At 44.7% G+C, this 18,523-nt stretch overlaps 1 protein-coding gene across 5 annotated transcripts in view; it reads left to right on the top strand.

The window, feature by feature from the left end:
- The window catches only part of ARMH4 (armadillo like helical domain containing 4), a 79,093-nt gene that overhangs the window by 20,529 nt on the left and 40,041 nt on the right, over positions 1-18,523 (top strand). For all 5 annotated transcript variants that reach the window (XM_068947436.1, XM_068947439.1, XM_009670667.2 and 2 more), the window contains one exon: positions 8,544-8,789. In XM_068947436.1, the coding sequence (XP_068803537.1) occupies positions 8,544-8,789 (246 nt within the window). The remainder of the gene's footprint in view (positions 1-8,543; positions 8,790-18,523) is intronic.

An 18,523-nucleotide genomic window follows, 5' to 3' on the forward strand; every position in this document is an offset into this window, starting at 1 on the left:
GTTTCTGATCTGAATATTGCAGCAGACCCATGTGTCCCTGCTGGAATATTTTTGTCTCTTTCAAAAGCTCTTTGTGTTAGATTCCCTGTGGTCAGAGATGAGCCGGAACTGAAAAAGCAAGTGTGAATCTCCTTGGATTTGGGGGGCAGTAGGTTAGGCTCAAAATCCAAGTATCTACTTCTACTGTCTTTCTAATCTCTTAGAGCCCTCTGCTGGAGAGTAATTTCTATAGAGTTTATTTTTTGGAAGGCAGAGTCTGAAGACCTCCTGAAGCTCAAGAGAAGAAACAAACCTCAGGTCTGCTGTCAAGAGTATTTTTCTCTGTCCTAAACACAGCAAGAATTTTCCCTCTTTGCTACAGAAAAGCTTTGAACTTTTTAATTTTGTATTCTCCTGAAACTGGTAGTGTGGTAGGCAGTACCATACCCCGAGCAGTAGTGCTTTTTAGATGGTGGTCACATTAAAAGATTGGATGATCTGCTGGGGAGGTATTAAATGAGCACCATCCAAGTGATGAGTTCTTCCTTCCTAATGCTCCTTTTCCTCCATCTGTGTGACAGGCCAGATGCTGAACATCTCCTGTGGAAAGGCCATGTGTGTTTGGATCCTGATCTAGGACAAAGTGTTTAGGGCTACGTGTATGTGTCCCAGGAAGCTTTACTTGAGTGCAGCTGGGTTAAGCTGAACTATAATCACTAAGGGCGTTTTACCCTGATTTTTATGTACCTTGTGTTCCCTGCACTACTTTGAGTATGTCTAGCTAACATGGTGTGGTACTCTGCTCGCTCACTGCCAGAAAGCCATCTGGGCCAAGATCAGAGCCTGTCTACTTTCCTATCAGCCATCGCCTTCCAAGCTGGACTCTGTCACAAGCAATTACTCTCTTGGCAGTGTTCAGGGTGTCACATGGTGATATTAATGAGTAAATCATGTGGAAGAAACAGATTAATAATAGAGACTGGTTCTATAAAGGCCTTCCTCTTGACAAGCAGCTGTGGTAATAAAAGCAATGTAGGACATGACCATGATGACAACAGTGGAATTGCAATGGGAGAAAACCCTTGGCAAAGACTTCTTTTGCTAGCAAGAGAAGGTAGTCCTAGACTCCCTATCTTTAATACTATCCTTATTTACACACTTCTGCTTCCTGTACTGTACATGCACAGACATGACCCAAGGCCTTTCTCAGCAGTATGAGTGTAAGAGTTGAGGGTAGAAGGAGATAACCTACAGTCTTGAGGTACATATTGCCCCTGGGATAAAACACTAGCTTGCCCCACTCCCTTTTTTCCTGTGGCTGGATCCGGTGTGGACAGGGGCAAAATAAATCACCTTCTTAAGGTGTCTGGCCTGTATGTGAGAATGGGTGCTACTTTCCTAACCTGCTGCAGCTGCCTTGGAAGGTGGGACTTGGTTTACATCATTCCCATCCTCATACTACGGAAGAGTTGTGGCGAGGCATAAATTAATGAAGCTTGACTCTTCCTGTAGCTTGTTCTATCCAGGACTACCAGCTTGGCTGGCTCAGCCGGAATGTTGTCCATGGCTGTAATTTAACACCTGAGTCCCCTTGTTTTATTGTGCAACGAGACTGTACACAAAGGGAAGAGCGGTCGCTTTGCGCACAGCATTGCCCAAAGCAACAGTGGTGTGATTTGCCTCTTTAAGCAGTGTGTTTAGTGTCTGTGGGGCTGCTGCACGGACCAAAGCAGACCCCTGATGTGTTTTAGCCAGCCGGCACTTGAAATGCAGTGCTTCAGTTGGTGTGTCCCTACACTCCCCAGCTCATGCTGCGAGTGGCCTGGGTGTCCTTGAGCTCTGCAGCTTTCTCCTTTCGTTCCCTGGCCCACTATGTGGGAAGCGTACAAGAGGTGGAGGCGGATAGACGGGTGATTCGGGAGGGATGTAGAGACCCTGCCTAAGTGTGCAGGGATGGGGTTAGGAGAGCTAAAGCCCACCTAAAGTTGAAACTGTCAAGGACTGTGAAAGGCAACAAGAAAAGTTTCTGTGTGTGCATAATCTGCAAAAGGAAGGCTAGGGAAAATGTGGACCTGCTGCCAACTGAGACAGGAGCCCTGCTGACAAAGGATACCAAGAAGGCAGGGGTACTGAATGCTGCCTTGGTCCCTGTCTTTACCGGAAGGGCTGGCCCTCAGCAATCCCAAGCCTATGAGACCAGAGGGAAGTCTGGAGGAAGGCTTATCCTTAGTGGAGGAGGATCAGATTAGGGAACGCTTAAACTGAATGTATACAAGTCTTTGAAGTTCCTGAGGTCTGGAAAAGAACAAATGTTGCTCCTATCCTCAAGAAGAGAAAGCAGGAGGGTCTGGGGAACAGGCCAGTCAGCCTCATCTTGATCCCTGGGAAGGCAATGGGGCAAGCAATCCTGGATAACGTTTCCAGACACGTGGAGGACAAGAAGGTTATTGAGAGCAGTCAGCACAGACTTACAGAGGGGAAATGATGCTTGGCCAACCTGATAGCCCTCTGTGATGAGATGACTGTTGTTTGCCTTAACTTTAGTAAGGCTTTGACACTGTCTCCTGTAATAGCTTCATAGATAAGCTGAAGAAGTAGGGGCCAGATAAATGGTCAGAGAGGTAAACTGAAAATTGGCTGAACTGCTGGGCTCAGAGGGTTGTGATCAGTGGCACAAAGTCCAGCTAGAGGCCAGTCACTAGCAGTATCCTGCAGCAGTTGATGCTGGGACCAGTACTCTTTAACATCTTCATTAATGGCCTGGATGGCAAGACCGAACACACCCTCAGCAAGCTTGCAGATGACTCAAAACGAGGAGGAACGGTTGATAAACCAGAAGGCTGTGCTGCCATTCTAAGAGACCTCAACAGGCTGGAGAAATGGGTAGTTACGAAGTTCAACAAAGGGAAGTGTTAAGTCCTATTGCTGGGGAACAATAACCACAAGCACCACAGTACAGGCTGGGGGCTACCCAACTGGAAGCAGCTTTGCAGAGGAGGACCTGAGGGTCCTGGTTGATACGAAACTGAAAGTGGGCCAGCAATGCACCCTCGTGGCAAAGAAGGCCAGTGGTAGCCTGGGGTGCATTAGGAGGAATATTGCCAGCAGGTCAAGAGAGATGATCTTTCCCCTCTGTCAGCACTGATGAGGTCGCATCTGGACATACTGCAGTGAGCCCAGTGAAGGGGAGGCTCGGGGAGGATCTTAGCAAATGTTCACAAATATCCTAGTGGGAAGAGGTCAAGAGCATGGGGCCAGGCTCTTCACAGGTGTAGCCAGTGATGGGATGAGAGACAATGGGCACAAATGGAAACACAGGAATTCCATATGAACACAAGAAAATGCTTCTTGCGAGGGTGGCTGAGTACTTGAACAGGTTGCCCAGAGAGGTCGTGGAGTCTCCATGCTTGGAGACATTCAAAACGCAGCTGGACGCGGGTGTGGGTGCCATGCTTTAGCTGACCCTGCGTGAGTAGTGGGGTTGGACCAGATGATCTCTAGAGGTCCCTTCCAACCCCAACGATTCTGTGATATACTAGATCTGTCTTTTAGCTGTGTGTGCAGTGGTCACTTCGGTTTGCAGGAGGTTTTGCTTGGTGCTTGTACAGGGACGTGGCATGCTCCACCTCCCTGAGAAGTCATGTGAACAGTGTGCTCACCACTGGAAACCAATTAGTATTGTCTGCTGATTAATCACAACTCACTTGGCACTTATCAGATGCTCTTAGGCATTCAGGTCCTGCAGTGCTAGGTACCATATAAAATTGCAGCTCGAGAGACTATACTGAAACACAATGATGCTTTGTGCTACTGTCTAGACATCATTGTCCCTTGAGTTTGGGGTCAGGGAAGGTGTAGAGGGAAAGGACAGAGAACGAGAACTCCAGGTTTGCCCTGCAACTTTTGTTTGTCTGTTTATTTCTTACAATTTATTTTAATTCACTTTGCGACTATAAATGAATCTTTCATTTTCTAATGAAAGATTCTTGCTGGTCAGGGCATAGCAAGGAATTTATTTTCTGCTTTAAACCTGATAAATGATGGTTTCTTAAATCTTCTGAGGAGTAAAAACATTAGCAAATATTAAAGGGAAATGTCTAAAAATAGAAATATCCTTTATGCAGCGAAGATACCTTTAACTGAAAACAGAGGGCCAAGATTCCCACCCCATGTAACTCCATTCACTTCGGCAGGGTTACGACAACACTGGATTTAGTTCTAGCTTGTTATACGGCCCCGTACCAGTAAAGCTTTCTTCAGTGCCTTTGCAACCAGTTTGTAGCACGTTCCTGAAGGCCATGTTTCCAGCAGTCTGGGCTGTGCGTGCAGGCACGATGCCTAGTGCCTTGCTATTACTGCTCACCTGCAGCTTGGGCTTACAGCCACTGCACTGTGCTAATGATGCTGCTGGTGATTCAGATTTCCTTCTGCTTGGAGTGAGCCTGGGTTTCTGCAGCTGGGTGAAGTCCTTATGAAAGTGTGAAGCTGGCCTGAAACCATCTGTGGAGAATGGGCTGGTGCCACTTTGAATTGGCAGGAGGAAGAACTGGCCTTATGATCTCCTTCCTATGGATGGTGCACATGGCCAAAGTCCGTCTTTGCTGTAGATATGTGAGAGCCTTCACTGTCACCTTGCGGTGAACGTGGGCTAGGGCTCTTACTCGTGGGATGCTGGCTGTTGCCCAGTCACTTTGCAAACTGCTGATTGCAGGCTTGTGCTGGGTCAGAGAAGCACCTTAGGAAGATGATGTGAGGTGGTCTCATTTCTCTCCACTGTGCCCCAGAGCTTGTCCCAGATACATATATTTTTGTAGTGAAAAACTTTTTTTGAAGCCAGCATAGGGAGTTTTTTGCTATGCTGAAATAGCAAATTCCACACTAGAGCTGCAGCAGTGATGCTAATGGATCAGTCTAGAGCCCCATGATAAGGCTCAACCATTGCAGTATCTGGTAACTATTAAGAAAGCTGGGAAGCCCCAGAAACTCTGCTGAAAATGTTTCTTGTTATTTTATCTCAGACTCAATTTCTTGGTGCTCTTCTGTAGCTTCCCTAAACGGGAAGATCTGAACGCCTGTTAAAAGGTTGTTAAGTCCTTAAAAGCTAAAGTCTGTGTGACATGTGAAGTGGGAATCTCATTTTTCTTGGGTTTTATGCTGCTTACATCTTTCTTAGTCTGTACTGCTGTCACGGCAGGGTGTTTTAAATTTAAGTTTCTTGGGTTTTTTTTCCTTCTTGTTTAAATAAAGGAAAAGCAGAGTCCGCTTTGCAGAATCCAGTGCATTTTTAGTCTGTCAAAGAGCAGCAAATTTTGAATTTCTTACTGTTGGAGATGAGAATTAATTTCTGATCCCGCTTACTCATGCATTACCCTTACCACAGTAGCAAATGTGAATGCCTACTTGGATTGTAAGCGTTGCAGCGCTAAAGACTCCTGGTGTTACAGCAAGGGGGAATAGGATACCGTCTCTCCAGGGCCTGGTTAGCTCCACGTTACACATAACAAATAAGGGTTAGAATTTGGTGCATGCAAATAAAATAACCATATAAGCTGGGATGTAACACCATGAAGATCTGTACAGTAAGCACAGCTCACGACAGAAGTTGAGTACTGTTGCCTGTGTTGCGTGTGTGTCTGCAACAGCAAGGAAGGTATGCTTGGGACCACTGTCAGACTTTCACAAGTGATCATATGGCTGTTCTCTAGAATCACAGAATGACTGAGGTTGGAAGGGACCTCTAGAGATCGTCTATTCCAACCCCGCCGCTCAAGCGGAGTCACCTAGAGCACGTTGCCCAGGATAGTGTCCAGGTGGCTTTTGAATGTCTCTAGGAAAGGAGCCTCCACAGCCTCTCTGGGCAGCCTGTTCCAGGGCTCAGCAAAGCGAAGAAGTTAGGGCCTCTGAAAGGCCAAACAAAATCCTTTGATTTAGGAAGGGAAATGCAATTTTGTAAAAGCATTGTGGTGTGATGCGCAAACCTTAAGCGTGAGGTTGGGCAGTGCCTCGTTGTCCATCCTGGGACTCCCCGGTCAGATGTGCGGGCAGTCCAGCTCTGCCTCCTGTCTGGAAATCCAACAGTTATGAAATCTGTGGTTTTTTGGAAGTGTAACTTCCTCCTTGTGTCCACCAAGTGGTGCTCTGCACTGCTCTGGCTCTGGATCTTGCAGTAAGGCAAGCTGTTTGCATGATGGGGGGGGGGGTGTTTCAAAAGCTGCTTTTAGGCGCGTGAACATACAGAGGGTCGAGAGACAAGGGTCAAGAGCCGTCCTTCCCCTTACAGCGACTGTGCTGTGAGGGCTGTGTTATTCTGGTCTCTATGCCATGGCTGCATGAAGATTAATGTACCTTGGCCATTTTCCAAAGTGATAAGCATGTCTGGGCACTTTCCATTAGGGTGTTCAGCCTAGTTGCCTTCTGGAGTTTGCAGTTTGGTATCTATCTGCTGGCCATCTTCTTTGTCAAAACTAGGTCCCTGTCAGGGGTCTCTGATTTGGCTTGCTACAATCACGAGAGGCTTATAAAACCCCTTGTGGCAAACTTGTTTTTTTCAGAGGTAAACTGTGATCCCTTTTTTCTCTGGGCTAGTCCGTCTAGGGAAAAATGTTTATTCAGGCTCCTGTTCTCCTGTTTCTTAGTTGTTTATTGTTTTTACTATTAAAGTTTAGAAATCTTCAGTTCATAGCTATGTTGCTCCCAGCAGAGGGAGAAGATCTACGTTCCCTCATCTTTGCAGGCTTCCTGCAAGCACTCTCCAGGTGCCCTTCTCGGGTTTACGGAGACCATGTATTTTGTATGAGCACATAGAGTTTGATAGGGAAAATTTTAATTTAGATTTGAAAGGATGGGTACAGAAACTGCTTAAGGGGCTAACTATGTTCCTATAAGCTCCATTAGAAGCGCTGTGTAATATAATTGTTTGCAGGGGTGATTATTCCTTTCCAGCTACTGAAAGGCAAGCTGTAGCAGGATGATGCAGCTAAACCCAAAGAGCAGCTCATTTGTATAAGGGGCTCAAATTGAAAGGTGGCAGAGTGGAATTACCTTGTCTGGTGAGGTGGAAAAAACCTGCAGTATTTTAAAGCAAATCTTTGAATTAGAATTGAAGAAACGTAGCATCTCATAGCAGGAGGGAGAAGAGTGAAGCAGCGTCTGAGGGGGATAACCATTCAACTGCTAGGTTGGTGGATTGCTTTATCTGCAATAGGTATGATGCATGTATCCTCTCAAGTGTCTTCCCTGAGCTACTCCCATCTTATTGACATATCTGTAATGTATACAAGGTAAACTCTGACAGAGATGGAGGTATATCCAAATAACCAACATGGATTTGGCTGGCTCTTTAGTTTTTATCACAGTCTTAGTCCTCCTAGTGAAACCAAATCCTCAGATGCAGGGTAATAGTTGAACAGAGTTTCATGTGAATTTGATACAGCATATAAATATGGTGTTGCAGTTTCTTGACTTGCAAAAATAGCTGTCGGAATTTCAAAGTGTGTCATTATTTCGGATATTATTTTTACATGGTGGGAAGCTCTGTCAAGCAGAACGGCTTGGACAAAACTTCTGAAAGTCTTTGAGCAGCTGATATCTAAAAGCTGGGAGGAGATAACTGGGAAGATTTGCTTGTATGCATGTCTTGTTCTAATACTTTTTCTTCAGCAACTGTTGCTAGCCATGGTCAGAAATAGGATATGGGCAAAAAGGGCCTTTGATTTGATCCACTGTGGTCATTCTTATATTGTCATTTTTGAGAACCTTTTTTAGATTCTAGCAATTGAGTGTGATTTAAATATTTATCTCTCTGTATGTTAACACTCCAGTCAGCTTTGTGGTCTTTGGAATAAGAAGCGTGTCTAATCTAGTGAAGAATCCACAGGTTTTTTGTCAGCATCGCGTTCATCTGCTGCCATGTACAGTGTTGGCCATGCTGCCTTCTTTCCAGTCCGAAGTTAAAACTTCCTTGGTCATATCTCTGACTGGTGTAAATCAGTTGTGATAAGAGTGCCGGTTTATACCAGTTGAGGTTCACTACTATCATCACTATTCTCCCACACCCAAGAGCTCATCTGCCAGCATGTATCAAAGTGAAGACACTCTTTATGGAGGAGGCACCACGTCAGCCTAATTGGGCTGGGAAACATCATCCTTTCCAGAGCTCTGAAAAGCCTAATAACTGTTAAAAATAGAACCAACTTGTTGCTGCCTCAGAACTCAAAAGTAGCTCTCACTTAAGCTGAAAATAGTTAAGCAGGGAGCACTGTAGTTATGCATGTGCAGATATGTACACACATGTACAAATACATGTGCTTGTATTCATCACTGATGCATTTGACGGTCTAAGACAGCACATCGTTGTTACTTAGTGACTTCAGGCAGTGCTGAATCCTTCTGAATGAACCCCTTTGAGCGTGTCTCACGTCAGAAAACAGGTACAGCTTTGTTCAGCTAGCCTGCCTTTGGAGAGGTGGTTTTAGCTGGCTGTCTCAGCGCTCACTGGCAGAGACATATGAACCTTCTGTTTTGTGGGGTCTTTCCTGATGTTTCTTTTGTGTCTCCCTGGCCAGAGGGTGAGGAAGAAGAGGAAGATGAAGAGGAGGAGGAAGAGGAGGAAGAGGAAGAGGAGGAGGACAAAGACATAGACTCGATGGATGAAAGCATGGAGGGTGACACCGAGCTGCCAGGTTTCACGCTTCCGGGTGAGACCTCCCAGGAACCCCTAGCTGGTCTGGAAAACCCTGCGGCCCAGCTGGCTGGGGTGTCCTATCAGGTTCCAGACACCATCGAGTGGGAGCAGCAGAACCAGGGTCTGGGTAAGAGAAAGCCCCTTCTTCCTTTACCCTTAAGGAAGATGTGTCTTTTGTTCTTCGTTTCTGCAGGGGACAATCCATTGTGCCTGGAGGTCTCATGGGTTAGCTCTCAAGCTCTTATGCTAAACATCTCAATTTCTAAGGAAACCCCGTCCTCCCCAGTAATTGCTGGTGGAACTGGGATGGGACCTAGTGCGTGTGCTGCGCTCCGTTTTGTGGGGAGCCTCTCTGAGTACTGCAGACCTGCTCCTTTGTTCCCAGGGCTTAGTGTTGTCTGGCTGTGAGGGTGGGCCACAAATGCTAGCTAGGTGAAATGGCCAGGGAAATTTCAGCTCCCTCTGCCTGCCAGGGGGTGGTGCAGGATTACAAGCCGTATGATGATAAAGCAAGTAGGATAGTTGCTAATCAGGCCTTTTGCTACTTCAGTGGCATTCTGGTAAGGCCCGCTTTTCTGGCATTTTGTATGGGGTCCAGGGAGGAGGCCCTATGATAATAATGTTAAGTCAAGCAGAACAAGCCTGCAAGGCCTGTATAAAGCTTTATCCAGTTTATTCCCAGTTTATTTCTAGGCCCTGTTTTATGACTGGATTAATTTATTCCATCTGGGAATAGCTGATCAGTGTTGTGTGCGTCTTTTTGACCTGATCCAAATCAGAGCTGGCGCAGGACAGGGTAGAGTTTAGAAGAGAGCTTGTCTACCTTAGCTACTCGGGAGAGGTGCCGTGATCATTTTCCAGCATATTCAGTTTTCAAGCCGAGCTCCATCAGAAGCCATGGGAACCTTTCAGGTGAGCTTGTGGGAGCTGAACCAAGTCTATACAGAAAGTCTGTGCGTATGACTCTTAGAGGCTGGGCTGTTCTGATGGACATGCTGAACAAAGAAACCCCCCAACTCATTTTTATGTTGTGTTGTTTTATGTTGCGTATATCTATATGACTTCCCCTGCATGTTTAATTCTGATAAAACCTGGCAGTTCTCCCTCTGTAATCCTGTATTTCCAGCCTGCTTTAGTGTTGTTACTTTCCTTTGAAATGAATCAAAGAGCATATTTGAAGAACTCTGTGGGAGGGTTGCTTTTTGAGGGCAGATTGACTTTGCATCAGGTCTGATATCTCCCTGACTGGTTAACTTTTACTTGAAAAACATTGTATTTGATGGTTCCCGTGTCAGATCTGTTCCATATATCTTATTATCCCACCAGGCTGGACAGGAGCAGTGTGTGAGCAGAATAATTCTGCCTTTAGTAGTTTTCTGGTTGACTTTGGCAAGCCACATTAAAGAGACACATGACAGTGCGTGGAAGAAAAGCATAAGAAACGTAGTGTTATGGTGGGAGTCACTTCAGTAGCTTTGTGTTCTTATCTTATTCATTTCATTGCTGCAGGATCTTTGTGGTGCCTCGGAAGAAAATGCGGAAGTAGCATCTTTTCTGTATTTAAGGGTGCGATATGCTGGCTTGATCAGCTCTGTACTGCTGTCGGTGCTAGTAAAAACAGAGCATTAAGCTGTAAACCAGCTAAAACTATTTGCCTGGTTCAAGGCCATACGTCCCTGGATAGATGGTTTTACAGAGCTTTCCCTCCAAAGCTATCAGTCCTATCTAAGGGTGCCAGTGCTTTGTAATGCGTTCAAGAGACAGTATTTTGCAAACTCCATGGTGTGTCCCCACATGTCAGGCACCACGTTGTGCAGTGTAGAGGAAGATGGCACTGATATCTCTTCAGTGCTCTTGGTACTTGTAACTGTCCCAGCTGGGGTAGCTGATAATGTCATCTGGCTTTAGTCCCAGAGCAGAGCGCAGGGCCAGGCACCATGGGGAATGGTGAGTCTGTCTGGACGGCTGTCTAGTGTCTGCTGAAGATGCTATACATGACACAGGCTGTTGCCATGATGTTTGGCTGTACGTAGGAGGTACTTCTGCATAAGGCGTCAGACATGGCTCTGTTCATAGCTGATGCAGGTCTGAAATGGATTCATGGCTGTGTTTCCATCCCTACCATATTCGCTGCTGGAGGAGAGGGCTCAGGATAGAGGATGTCTATTGAATGTCTCAGTGATGATGCAGGTGAGAAAAGCAGTGACCAGAGGCTGAAGCTGTCCCTCACGTGCAGTAAACCTCTCTGGCCAGAGTGTCTGTGGTAGTTGTGCACAGAAGATAAGTAGGTCTAGGCTATGAAACAACGTGTAGCTTTCACACTCTTTGTGTTAACAGTGTTTATTATGAGGGGTCCTAGCCATAGAGTCGAGTCCTCCTGGAGGATGCACTCTGCAGCATCTCTTCTGATGAGGTGCTTCTGCTGAACATACAGGCCCAATTGTGTTTCTGATGTTTAATATTACTTGATCCTGCAGCCTTCATCCTCCATCCCCTTCTCTCTTTCTTAGGCCGTAGAAAGATAGTCTTTCTAAAAATTTCTGCCATGTAATAAATTGACTGTGTGGCAGAAGATGGGATATTTCTCCCTAACTTATGTTTTATTTATCCTCACGCAAATTGGAAGAGCCCTCTGTGAAGTCTGTCAAGTTAGTTGAGCTGCAGAGTGCCGAGTCTGGGCACCTGGGTGAATGTGAACTTCTGCATCCTCTGTAAGTGTATGGCTGTGCTGTGTGTCACCAGATCCAAAAAGCTTGGATTGCCTTTTATTTTAAAGCTGTTGCAGCCTGTGCAAGCAGCTGTGAGGGAGAAGATGAAGCTGTGGCTGAGCCGAGTTCATCTTCAGGAGATAGATATGACTTCTGTGCGTGATGTTGTGGGTAGGATCAGTGTCTCTGCTTGTGACTCAGCCCTTTTATTCTACCAGATAAATGCTTACGTAGAGAGCCAGTTATTCTTTTTTCTGTCTAGAGGGTCTAAATGGCTTTTTGATACGGGTTCCTTCCCCATCCAGAATGTGTTGATGCCTACAGTTCTCCCAAGAGGCAGGGAAATTATTTATGTTTTAGACAGAGGGGACAGAGACAGAGAGAGAACCAAGGATTTCCTAAGTTCACAGGAAATCTGAGGCCGAGCAAGGAATTGAACCCTGCTTATTTCAAAGGCTCATTTGCTGGGATTGAGTGGGGAAAGGGAGATGCTAACAGGGCTGTAGCCTCTCCCAGGCAGTGGCTAGCCGTGCTGGGCTTCTTTTTCCTAAGACACTGTTAACATCACTGCAGCCCTTCCCTTCTCCCCAGTTTCTGTCACTCTGTCTGTATGTGGTCCTGCTTAAAAGTTTTTTTTATGGGACAGCTTAATAGGAGCACTCAAAAGGTGAAGAAGAATGGAAAAGAAAATGTCTTAAGTGACAGCTCATCTCAGCAGGAGATGGATTGTTAAAAATAAAAGAAACTCCCCAAAACCTAGCAAGAGGCCAAAAGAGCTGCCTGCATAGTTGTGATGGAGTTCTGAAGGCACCACACTTACCATGAAGGACTGGTAAAGCTTTTAGATCTGCTGGACACATGGATAGGCTATTTCTCTTCAAAATCCTTTTCCTCTTAAGGGCTTTTTTTTCCTAAAGCTAGCTCTTTGAAATCCTTTTTCTTTAAGTGCTTTTCTTCTGAAGATAAAATTAACTTGACTTTAATTTCAAGATAGCTTCATAACCGTTGTACATCCCTAGTTACAGCCTCTGGGAAGAGGGTACTGCAGTTGTTCAGGATTCAGTTTGATCAAGGCACTGCACTCCTGCCTGTCTCAGCCCACCGTGCGTGTCTTCAGAGAGGTGCGCTATTGAACATAAAAGGGAGTGCAGAGCACTTCCCTGGGATCCTGAAACTGTGGTGAGACGTGAAGGATTTTGCGTGCTGTACAAATGAAATGGTTTAAGAGGAGAAATTGTTCTGCTTAACCTGGGGTATTGCGTAGGAAGGGAAGAGCTGAGGAGTTCCGCCTGGAGAAGGATCAAGGCGCCTAGCCAATGGAGCACAAGATAAGGGTACACCAGAGGAGATACGGCAGTGCAGCACGTCCAGGACACTGTGACTTTGTATACTTTGGTTTGCAGATCACTGACTGAATAGATTGCAACAAATCCTGCAAGGTTACTGCAGTTTGTTTTATTAATGACTATGGTCTCTCTGGAGAATAGCTGAAGATGTTTCTGTTGGAGTAAATTACTGCATACACCTAGAAGCAATTTTTTTGCACCTCTGTATTTGTTTCTTTCACTATTCTGTTTAATGGTGGAAAAGAATGGGCTTATTTCTTGTGGATTGTCATTTTTTGCTCTTTAAGCACCAAACTTTTATAGTTGGCATTTTCCATCTTTAAAACACTTTGCAAATATTGATTCTCTTTGGGGTGCATCCATTTTCTTGATTTCAAAATTTTGAAATTTAACTCTAAAATCTATTGTACAGAAAGCCTTAGATGTATTGGAGTAACTATTCTCAGGTCAATTACTGAGTTTACTTAGCCTGATGCCTGACACACTGAAATTCCCTAAAGAGCAGGTAACTCAATCAACAAACAACTTGGTAAAACAAGAGGCAAAGTTTGGATTTTTGTGCTGGTCAATGAAAAAGTGTGGGAGAAACAGAATCATTAAAAAGGTCCGTTCTGGAAAGTCCAGCGGTCCTACGTTAGCTCCTGAGCAAAAGCTGTTTTGTATGCACCACTGATGAGGCTGTTTGTTTTATACTCCAGCAGCTGGCTCCCTAACTAGCAATGTTTAGATGAAAAGTAAAGCAGATGATAATGTCCTCTGTACCTTTATAAAACAGAAGTTGATCCTTCAAAAACAATACTTGGGAGAAGGAAGGCTCTGTCTTGGTGTCCTGTTCAAAGGCTTTGTGTTCAGAGGATGCCAACAGAGGAAGCGTTGGCAGTGGTGTGGGGCCCCTCTGTGTTGTGTGCAGGATGACTTTGCCCTTTTTCCTCTTGCATCCTGATTTGTACCTGAGCGGTGTGTAGTAGGTGAACGCTCACTGTTAGGAGAGCATCAGAGGGTCTGGAAACGTGGCCTTTCTGGGTATGAATTAAAAAGTATGTTTTCCCTGCTGCCTTTTTTGTGATTAAGTGAAAACAAGTGTTTATGGGTTACGAGAACTGCAGTTGGTTTAGATGAGTTAGAGCTTGGTGAATGGTTTTTAGGTCCTCGTTTAGTTATGCCTCCTGAATGTTAAAGAGAACAGTCTTTGTACACCTCCATGAAGATGAGCACCTTCTGCTTCTGTCTTGGTGGTGGCTACTGTAACTGTGCTCTGCTCCCACTTCTTAAGAGTGTTTATTCTCTCACTGTGTGGCAACACTACCTGATCTTTATTTCACAGATCTCCAGCTGAGACGCAGCAAATTAGCCTGAACTGGTGGGGGAACTTTGTGGTGGAGCAAGGAAATGCTCCCCAAACCCTCAAGCTATTTGTAAATGCCATAGTGCTTGCCTACCTTCCAAGTCCCAGGCTGAAAGACTCTGCACTCCTGCTCCCCACAGTGAGGTAGCAGCAGGAGGTCTGAGAGAATTTGCTGGGCCTTTAATTTTGCCGCTTCAGGGTGTGCGGTGGTTTGCTTTGTGCATTCGAAACATATGGGGTTGTTTGGAGTGGTAATTACACATGCCTCCTGAGGCTTACAGGGTTGTAACTTCTTGATTGTACAGCTCAAATCCTCTATGCAGAGGTCGTTGTGGTGGACTTTAGTTCTTTAAGATGTTGACTGAAACCCACCAGCTGCTTAACCTAGGCCACTATGTATATGAGACAGCAGCAGCAAAGAGAAGAGAAATCTATTTGAACCAGAAACCTTACCAGAGGAAATTCCTGTTAAGCTCAAAATCTTGTTTCATGGGCAAAGAGGAAGCACACCTTGTGTATACAAAGTCAAGAATTTATTGTTAGGATAATTGAAATCCTGATGGTCCAGATCTAATTGTTAGGGAAGAGGAAAGAATAATGATGCAGTTGGGATTGTTATACACGCACTTCTTAGTTTGACTCCTTTTCCTGGTGTTATGCTCACCCTTCCCCTGCTCCTCTAGGTCTTAAGGTCAGTGGTTTCATTCTGGTGTTGGTAGTTGTTTTGTTATGGCGAATTGTCAGCTTCTGGAGTCTTTGCCAGAAGGAATATGACGTTCATGTTGATGGTTTCTTCTTTCCGGCTCTAAGATCCACTTGGGGTCATTTTCATATGTTTGCTAACATACTTTTACAACTCATTTTTTCTTCACGAGTCTGTAGCTCCATGTTAGATATGAATTTACTGCATGTTGTGGCTTTTAGGTATGTTAGATACTATTTTTTGTTCTCTTTTTTCACGCCTAAAACCAGTTTTGTTCTGCTCCACATCTGCGTTTCTTTAACTGACCATTGGTGAGTTGCTTTTAGCCATGGGATCTCCAGTACCAAGCCTGTGCCCTATCTCTTCTCATCCCATGCTTGTACTCCTCTACACTGCAGCCTGTGTCTCCGAATCCCCAGGCCTCTGTTGCCATGCCAGGCCAGTATTTCTCTTTACTGTGTAATTATGTTAGAGACGTAAAGCCTAACGTAAATAAAAGCCTAACATAAATAAAAGTAAAACATATTAGCCATAGACACCTGTTCAATTAGAAAAATGCTGTTACAGCTAAAGGAAGTAAAACAAAGCTGTAGACAGGTCCGGAGAAGTTCAGACAAAGCAAAACTTAGTCCTGAGACCTTGCAAACTCTATACAAAGCTGGTGGTAGCAATGGCAGAACCGTGTTACAGGGCTACATGATTACACTGTGCCTTGTAACAAGTCACCTGAGTTGCCTGGTTCCACGGCATCCGTTACTGGTTTCCATTCACCCCTGGAGACATTGTACGCAGTGGAGTTTGGACCATCTCGGTAGATGGGAAGTTAAAGATTAAAAAAAAAAATGGTAGAGTTTAGAAAGAAATTATAAGGTGTGAACATGCAGATCCCAAAATATATACCATGTCTTTGTTTCATGCATTTTTTGCACGTGATCTTAGGTCCTACAATAATGAAAAGCGATATAACTGTTGGAGGTAATGACATAGCACTTTCATAATAAACATACTTTTATAAACATGTGATTTTTTTAATGGATAAAAAACATTTGCAGCTCTGAACAGTTACTTAAAAAGAAGATGGCTCTAGCTGTATTTCAGATCTGTGGCTGCAAATTATATTTCATAAACCGTACAACATGTGCCGTTTTGGTTAATGAAGGTGAGGCAGAGTAGTAGAAGATGATGCATATATTTGAAAAGTCATTTTTTACAGGAAGCTAGAATTAGTGCTTTTATACCTCAAAATAACCGGCATTAGGAAAGCAGATTCTGAGACTCCGAACTCAGGAGTATGTTCTTTAAGTGCTGTCCGGAATGGATCTATTTTAGATACTCTTACAGTTCCCATTGCTAGATTATTAGAATGCCTTATAGTTTTTAATGCATTTATCTTCTTAATTACCCCAGAAAGGCTATCCGTGTTTTACAGGTGGCAAGCAAAACCACAGAGAGACCAAATGACCCAAACAGTTGCACTAGGCAATCTTTGGCAGCGTCGGGATTTGAACTATGTAAGTGAAATTAGTGCTCGGGCATTTCTTTCTTCTCACTGATGTGCCTGAGGAAGAACTTGGGCACCAGTATTTCTCCCTGCAACTGATGCCTTGCTTAGGTCATTGTAACTATGACAATTTTACTATTAGAATCACCAAAATGTTAGAGGCTTTCAGCACATCTTCTGCACTTAAGGGGCTACATGCAGGAGAAAAAGCACTGATCCAGCCCAGCAGAAGAGACTGAGTCCATAGCGACTCAGAGCCCAGGTGAGAGTGGCTAGCAGGAGCCAGGATCAGCAACAGAGCCAGTGAGTTTTACTTCCTGTCTTGTTCTGAGTGCTGCTGTTTGCATGAATCCTGCCCTCTGTAGCTTTGCTCCATATATGTTTATGGGTGTTTTGTTGTTCCAAAGTGGCTGTGAACTGAAATGAACAATCTCAAAAATAGAGATGATTATTTTTCCTGTCTTCCTGGGTACTCTAAATAATTTATACAGTTCCATATGTTCCTCATTAGCTCCCCTTCCCTCTCCAAAGCAGTGATGAAGCTTGTGTAATCAATCTGTGCCTAAATCAGTAGTTTCTGTTCCTCATAAGGAATGTATATTTGGTTTGGAATGACATCTTTTTAAACTGTTTTAAGTTTTTGTTTTTTTTTTTATCTGTTTGAAGATTATTCTTGGTTGTGTCTTAATCCTAGAGCAGACAAATATTTAATCAGGTTTGTCTTGTCAAAGAAATTTTGCATCCAAATATCTCTAAACAATAATGATCCTCTTTGTCAGCTCGTTCTGACATATGCTGTTATAATAATAGAGCATCTCCTGAAAGACAATAATCCACCTCAGAGCCTGCTTTTTCTTTCCTCCTTTGAATTTTATTCTAAGAGGTTTTAGGGAACGTGTCTGTCTTTGCCTCTTTAATATTGCTTCCTTCTCCTACTTGACTTATTCCCACTTCTACTCTAAAGACGGATGAAATAAGGAGCTTTTCAGACCCATCCTGCAAACACTCTGCAGCATGATGCTCTGTGGCATTGCAAGGCAAGAAGCCTTATGATTAATGATGAGTGCTTGAATGATCGGGCCTTTAAAGAGATGTGAAACTCAGCTGAGTCGGGGCCCCGTGGGCCTGACCTACCACTGTGTTGTTCCATTTTTACATCCAGCACAAGACTGCAGTGCCGTTGTGAGTTAGGCCTGTGCGTTTTGACAGCCTATCTGCTCTGCTGTGAAATGCAAAGAAGAGTCTTGGCACACATACAAGCCATCAGGTATGAACTGCTGACAAGAGCTAGAGCCATGTTCTTTTTGGAAACACCTTAATTATTGCTCTCTATAGCAGACATAAAGACCAAGAGAGGGGAATAGCGATGAGCAAAATAGAAGATTCAAGATTTGCTTGGTCACACTTAGCTCTGAAAGCAAACAGCTTCTTGGAACAGGTGAAATAAAGCTGTTGCTTGTGATAAAAAAATACATGTGCTTGCAATTTATCCTAAGGTAGGGTGACGACAGCAGGGCCCTTTCTACACAGAAACCTCTAGTAGGAAATTTCAGCTGGTATTTTAGCCTGACGTTTTTGGAGAAACAGCAGTACTCTAATATCCTCAGATACATTAGTTTGAAATAGCAGCCCATCCACAAGGTTTATGTGTCTAGTTAAACCTGTGTCAAGGAAGATGAGCTAAGTGCATTCGTTATCAATCCTTAAGTGCTACCTCCAGGAGCTGGGGGTGAATTAGAAATGTTTGCTCTTTGTGAGGGGCCAGGTTGGGCTCTGCCGTCCTTCTTCCTGACGACATAGAAAATGAGATCCCGTCAGGCAAAATGTGAAGCTGGAGGTAAAGTCAGTGGGAGTTCAGAGAGCCTGTCCGCTCCCAGCATTTCTGCCTCTTTTTTTTCAGTTTGGATTGAGGTGTCGTGAAGCCACAGAGAAATCTTTTGCCAGTTGGAAGTGGAGATTCCTCACAGTGGCCAACATGGTATGAGAGATCCCAGCTGATGCCTGGCCAATTGGGAGATGTTTCTAACAGGTGGTAGAAGGTGCAGATTTGCCAGGCCCAGAGCCGAGGTGCTGCCATCGCTTCTGCACGCCCTGGCCCTCACTACTCCTGCCATGTAGAAATCTGAAATTTCCCTCCTGTAAGGAGGGAGCGACTGCTTCTGCAGCAGAAAGGACCAAGTCTCCCTTGTCCTGGGGCTTGGGGCAGGGGGACCCTCAGTGACATTCATGGGCTTCTCGGGCACGTGGAGCCCCTTCTA

The sequence above is a fragment of the Struthio camelus genome, chromosome 5, assembly GCF_040807025.1.
Source record: "Struthio camelus isolate bStrCam1 chromosome 5, bStrCam1.hap1, whole genome shotgun sequence".
Lineage (NCBI taxonomy): Eukaryota > Metazoa > Chordata > Aves > Struthioniformes > Struthionidae > Struthio > Struthio camelus.